This window comes from Citrus sinensis, chromosome 6 (genome assembly GCF_022201045.2).
Source record: "Citrus sinensis cultivar Valencia sweet orange chromosome 6, DVS_A1.0, whole genome shotgun sequence".
NCBI lineage: Eukaryota > Viridiplantae > Streptophyta > Magnoliopsida > Sapindales > Rutaceae > Citrus > Citrus sinensis.
The window spans coordinates 12025655-12032826 of record NC_068561.1 but is presented as its reverse complement, the minus strand read 5'-3'; the positions used below and the strand labels follow the sequence as shown (position 1 = coordinate 12032826).

General features: G+C 32.3%; 1 protein-coding gene across 1 annotated transcript; it reads left to right on the top strand.

Moving 5' to 3' along the window:
* The first annotated feature begins 3515 nt into the window (after window positions 1-3515).
* LOC102620368 (60S ribosomal protein L4) lies at window positions 3516-6095 on the top strand. Its single transcript, XM_006480516.4, has 2 exons — window positions 3516-4742; window positions 5663-6095. The coding sequence occupies exons 1-2, from the start codon at window positions 3639-3641 to the stop codon at window positions 5774-5776; spliced, it is 1218 nt and encodes a 405-aa protein (XP_006480579.1). The 5' UTR covers window positions 3516-3638; the 3' UTR covers window positions 5777-6095.
* Window positions 6096-7172: the final 1077 nt, after the last annotated feature.

The window sequence follows — 7172 nt, the reverse complement described above, 5'->3', positions numbered from 1 at the left end:
TTATTTTTTAAGTATGCTTCTGCACTTGCTATTTAAGTTTATTCATGTTCATAAAATCTATTGACACATAAATATAAATGAGCTTTAGTGTCTAAACCTTCTATAACTTGACTAAGGATTCCTATTACTGTTCTTCCCAAATGTATATATGTGTAATTTTTTTCTTAAGATAATCTCTTCCTACTGGACTAATTAAAGTTAATTATTCTCTTCTATTTACTAATGATAATTTAGTTTCATCTGCGTAGATATATAAACTATTATTTATTTTTGACATTAAAGCTTCATTACATAATCTTTTCTTTCTAATTTGTTCAAAACCTCTTTCTAATAATTTGTCTAAATCCTATTCATCTATTGTGTCTCTAGTTCTTTTTATAATTTCTTTACCTCTATTAGAAAATGATGACGATCTTTTAATTCTTTCTGCCATATTTATATTTATTCTACTATTTCTTATTAAGTTCATTACTTTTTAATATTACTTTGTGTCTACTTTTCTAGGTACTAAAATCGGCTTGCTTAAATTTAACTTTTATACTCTATTAGTCAACATGTCTAGTTCTTTATCTAAATTATCTAATGAGTTGTTGAGTTCTAAATTTCATATGGATTCTTTACTTTTTCTAAAGGCTTGAAAGCTACTTTTTGATTTAATAAGTCTATTATCTAGGTTTTCTAATTTATTACTAACTTTGACTAATAATTTAATAATAGTATTTGCTTATGCTTGCTGAATAACATTACTTTCTTGACTAAATTCTTTAAAGCTATAACCTACTGGATTAATATGTAGTGTTTCATGTTTTAATTCTGCTAAAGATTATATTTATTGCCTTTTTGAATTCATTCACTAACTATTAATTTTATTAATATTTTCTATTTCAACTTTTGAAGTTTCTATAAGGTTTTTTTAATTTCTAATTCTACTGGATTATGTGTTTTAATGTCTAATAAATGGATTAATTCTATTATTTCTTTCTTGTTAGGGAATCTTCTAATTTGGCTACTAAAATCGAGTAATAATTCTTTAATATAATCTAAATTTCTTCTTAACGTATTAATATTGCTAGTTTTGAAGAATTGTCTTAGTCCTAGTACTATTTCTTTTAGCTTTTCTATATTGACTTATAGGTATTGTCCTAAATTAATTAATAGATCTATTGTGAAATTAATTAATAGATCTACTAGTGTGTGGAATATGTTTAAATTGATTTTCAAAGTGCTCAATATTACAACTAATTTTGATTATTTTTGTCAAATTTAATTTTTGTTTTCTAGGATGGCTAATTTCTAAATCTAATAATCTAATTTTTGAAAATTCATAAACTAATTTTTTAAATCTTCTAGTCTATTTCTGATTTTTAATGCTAGATTCTCATACTTGTCTAATAATTTTATCTGCTTGTTAATATTATAATATCGTAAATTAAACTTTCTAAAGTCAAATAAAGACAAATTTGTAAAATAATAATATTTAAAACTTATTTTTCTTTCTATTTCAGGAGCTAAAGGAGATGTGTGGTCTATTGGAAGTTTTAAATTTCCTAATCTTTCTTCTAATAAATTGTCTAATTGTAAATACTAATTATTGCTCTTTAGTTTTTACAATTTCTAAAGAACGTTTTAAAATTTCTATGCAAGGGTTATTTTCTATCCAAGTAGCAAAATCTTTTTCTAAAATAGCGAATGGACTTTTATAGAATTTTTCAAGATTTTTGTCAAATCTAGCCAATTTGGAAAATACATCATAAAGTTAACTAAGTCTGCCTTGTAACTACTTATATAAAAATACTTAAAACAAGAATAAAAAAGGCGCTCTTATACTAAAGAATACAAAAGAAAAATGTAGAGTTAGGGGAAAACTTATATGTGGCTTGTTAGACCGGTAGTGCAAACTGATATAGTTTCTATTCGGGTTAACCATCAAATTATGTCGCCAATTTTCCACTTAGATATAGTGAATTCCCAAATGTTTTGTGAAAACTGCGAAACTTGCCTTGGCAAAAATTGACTTTTTAAAGTTTAGTAAACTGATTATGAAAACATGTTAGTTAAAAATACTTTTAAACTCTTGAATCACAGGTAAAAAGTCTTCTCAACACATTAACGGCTAAATGGGCCAACGGAGACCATGTTTAAAAAAAAGCTTTTAGAAAATCAGTAGAAACTTCTACTAAGTTCTTATTATTTTTGTAAAAAAAAAAACACATTTCTCAAAAACTTTCCTCCAAACTATTTTCCATTGAATAATAATAAGGACAACCTTTTGTTAATGCTTTAAATATAATTTATATTTCTATTAACTAGGTGAGACTTCTAAACCCGAAAGTTAAATAAGTAAAACTAAAGAAATTAAATCTACTTATTTGATAAGAGCTTGCTAGTTGGTGTCTAAAAGATTGCTAAGTTTTTATGAATAAGAAATTTTTTTTATTTCTTTTGATTCTTGAGTACAGAGTATTGGTTTGTTTCTCTTGCTCGTCTCTCTTTTTCTTTTCCTTCTCTCTTACCCTTGACCTTCTTTACTCAAGAGTTCTATATATACAACCGAGGTCTTGATACAATTTATGACTCTATGTACAAAGGACAAGACTTTAAAATTATACTTTACATGCGGCAAAAAGCCAACAATTAATTAATAAGGTGAAAAGTCAAAAGACTAACTGGCTACTATCACTTTGTAATGACTCAGTGTCGGTAAATAGTGACTATCTACTATTGTTTAAGCTGACTCACTATTTGTAATAAAGAGACAAAAAGAAAAAGATACCTTCATAGTTTTTTTCTTATTAGGTAATGAGTAAAAGAAGGGCATCTGTAAAACATGACTCTAATAAAGACTGACTACTTTGACTTTTGGCTATTACTAGCTCGCTAATCTTCCATATCGTTTTCTTTGTCGTCTGCTTCTTCACTTCCCAAATCATTCCACCATTCAACTTCATGTAGAGCCAATTCTTATTGTTCTCTCTGAGCTTGCATTTCTACTTTAAATTATTTAGCGTAGTGCTTTACCAATCTTGTATGTTTAGTTTTGATGAAGAAGGGTACTTCTAGAAGTGGAGAAGGAGAGCAAAAAAAGGCTTGAAATTAAAGAGATTAGCTGACAGGTTTCTATTGAAAAGAAAAAGACAAATACAAGTTATTTTAAGAATTAAGGAGAGAATCTGGTTATGTTAAAATTGTTTCATAATAACCATGCAATTATAAAGACAAATACAATTTGACAATTATTTTTAAAATATTCACTTACTATTATCATTTAAGAGTCAGAGAGTGATGCTAATGGCACCAGTAAATAAACAAATGACTTCACACTTCTAAGCAATTCGGCCGATTTGGGCCAATTGAAATCGGGACCGATATCATTTTTTCACCTCATGGGATCAATTATCATTATGACAATTGACAAAACTAGGATAGGAATAACCTCACGTCTATCACGTAGGGGTATCAAAAACGTATAACCAAACACATCCAAAAACCTAAAAAACCCTAATCACTCTCACTTTATTTTTCATCTCACACACACTCCATTCTCGGCTTCAATAAAACCCTAGCAAACTTAACGCTGCGGCTCTGCCCCCTTCCCCATATATCCCCCAACAGAAAAAAACACACACAAACCAAAACCAATGGCCGCCGCCGCCCGTCCTCTTGTAACCGTCCAGTCTTTGGAAGGTGACATGGCCACCGACGCAAGCTCCACCGTCCCCTTGCCCGATGTCATGAAGGCCTCTATCCGACCCGACATCGTGGGCTTCGTTCACTCTAACATCTCCAAGAACAGCCGCCAGCCTTACGCCGTTTCCAAGAAGGCAGGGCACCAGACCTCCGCCGAATCATGGGGTACCGGTCGCGCCGTCTCCCGTATCCCCCGAGTTCCCGGAGGCGGTACCCACCGCGCCGGCCAGGGAGCCTTCGGTAACATGTGTCGCGGTGGTCGCATGTTCGCTCCCACAAAGATCTGGCGCCGATGGCACCGTAAGATCAACGTCAATCAGAAGCGATATGCCATCGTTTCCGCCATTGCCGCCTCCGCTGTCCCCTCACTTGTGATGGCCCGTGGTCACAAGATCGAGACTGTTCCGGAAATGCCCCTGGTCGTCAGTGATTCCGCCGAGAGTGTTGAGAAAACATCAGCTGCTCTTAAAGTTCTGAAGCAGATCGGTGCATATGCTGACGCCGAGAAGGCGAAGGACAGCCAGGGGATTCGCCCTGGAAAGGGTAAAATGAGAAATAGACGTTACATTTCTCGCAAGGGCCCGCTTGTTGTGTACTCAGCCGAGGGTGCTAAGCTTGTCAAGGCTTTTAGGAACATTCCCGGTGTTGAGGTTGTGAATGTTGAGAGATTGAACTTGTTGAAGCTGGCGCCGGGTGGCCATCTTGGGCGGTTTATTGTTTGGACTAAATCGGCTTTTGAGAAGCTTGATGAGATTTATGGTAAGTTTGATAAGGGTTCCGAGAAGAAGAAGGGTTATGTGCTGCCTCGTTCCAAGATGGTCAACGCTGACTTGGCTAGGATTATTAACTCGGATGAGGTGCAGTCTGTTGTCAGGCCGATTAAGACGGAGGTTAAGAGGGCTCCGATGAAGAAGAATCCTCTCAAGAACTTGAATACTCTGTTGAGGTTGAACCCATATGCTAAGACTGCTCGACGGATGTCACTTTTGGCTGAGGCACAACGGGTTAAAGCTAAGAAGGAGAAGCTCGACAAGAAGAGGAAGCCCATCACTAAGGTATAATAATGTCTTTTTTTTAACTAATTAAAACTGATCATTTGAATATGACTGATTAGTTGTTGCTGCTGCCTACATTGTTTGTTTTGATTTGTTTCTTAGTTTTTATGTGTTTTGATTTTGTGTTGTGTTTGTGAAGATTTTCTGCTTGTTCCGATTGTCATAATACTGGGAATTGCCTTATTTTTTATTTTGTCTGTGTGGAATTCAATTTATTTTCAAGGGGTAATGAAATGAAATGAAAAACATCATGGATGCCAATTTAGTTGTTTTAATCTATATATTGTGTCAGCTACATGATCAAATATGAATCTGGTTTGAGTTGTACTGTTGTGGTCTGGTTTCTAAATTGTTATATGGCTGCCATGTTGCTGGTTGAAGCATTTTTCTCAAAATACTTGCCTTCTTGTATTCATTCTGTTATTTGCTTTCTGTGACTCACTTCTACATCATATCATTATGTTTCGTTTGTGCTTGAATTAGATCCTAGTTTAAGAATTAGAGAGCAGCGCTATATATTTTGGCAAATGAATGGCTGCTAGTTATCTGTCTTTGCAAATTATAGTTGTATATTGGTTCTTTTTACTGAAGTTTGTCTGTAAATTTGTGTTCCTGTCTGTTTATTGGCCCTAATCATTGCAGCTTATGTTATTTAGTGTTGCTTTGATTTGTGTTACTTTTTACCTTCATTTTGGTGTGCTTAAAATTTTATGTTTTCTTTATGTTACAATTTTTTTACTCTACAAGTATGCATATGTAGAAAATAGATTCCCCAGTTTTTTCTGCTACTTACTTTCCAGTTGTTTTTATGATGACATTGGTCTTGTTATGTTTAATGGGAATTTGTTATGTTTAATGGGGAATGTTATACGGTTATGGGATGAATCTAACGTTTCCCTTTCCACATTCAATCCTGTCAGGAGGAGGCAGCTGCAATCAAGTCTGCCGGCAAGGCATGGTACCAGACTATGATCTCAGACAGTGATTATACCGAGTTCGAGAACTTCTCGAAGTGGCTTGGTGTTTCTCAGTAATCTGATTGTTGGTTTTTAAATTTTGATTTTTGAGACAATATCTTGTTAATCTTTGTGGATTTGCTGTTGAATTTTAGTATCTTTTGCTGTTTTGAGTCATGGATGAGAATGTTTGGAAGGAAGATAAGCTGAATGGTCAATGTTTTTCCTCCCAGCGTTTTTGTCTTTATGGGCAAGGTGAAAGAACTTTCTTTGAAGTTAGAATTGGAGTTATATGTTTTAGGAGGTGGATTTATTGTCTTAATGGTACTATTTATACTTAAAAATTATAATGCTGCTCTTATCATTTGATTGATGTCATAAGCTAAAATTGGATTGATGCTCTTTTCTTTTGCTTTAAATTTATATTTCTATTCCTACCAAGTCTGCAATAGTAACTAGTGAACTTTTATTTGTGCTATCATTGGAATTGCAAATGTGAAATTCCAAAATTTTCTATGATAAATTATCATATTTAAATTATGTATTAGACGTACGAATGCTCATCCCATTTGTCTCGAAATTTTGGTTCAAAATTTTATTTTCCCCACAGTTGGTAGCTTTTTTAGAAGGGAAAAAATTTCAAAAATCTCTCAATTCCAATCAATTCATTCAATTTTTTTTAATTATTTTAATCTATAAACTTGAAAACAATATTTATTAATGCTTAGAAAGGTATTACACAAATTTTATATTTTAAAATTTTTATATTATTTTTTAATATAAATTAAAAAATTATAATTTAAAATTAACAAATTCTAAAATTTTAAACCTGATGCAATTTACCCTTTTAGCATTTTTCAAATTACCCTTTTAGCATTTTTCAAATGTATCACAAATGAAAGCCATTAATTCATTCAAATAATAAAAAAGTGTTATGAATTTATTAAAATAAACGTAAATGTTCATAATATATATTTTTTACTCTCTCTATTAACAATTCTTTATTTTCCTATAACTCCCACTATTTTACAAGACGAGCTCATTTCTTTATTTTGTACACTTGAAATGAATAAAATCATTTTATAATATATTGCTCTTTCATTTTACTTTTTATTTTATGTTACTTTTTTATTTGGTGTTACAGGCTAATCGTTTTTCTAATGTGTTATCAATACAAAACTTTGATAAAGTACTAATTCCTTTTGTTTCTTATTTCTAGCAATTTTAATTATTATATTACTATATTTGTTTGTCAACGATAGCATGATATATTAGTTATTTGGGGAGAAACCAAAAACCTGTAATAAAACGCCTGGTGTCGATGAAAGGTGCCATGGTTTTAAGTGATCATTGTATTTACTTGAGGTACCTGACTTACACCATAAATTTGGATATCCAAGATACTTGACCTATACCACCAACTCGAGTATCCGAGGTACTTTACCTATACCAATAAGTGTGGTATCTAAGGTAC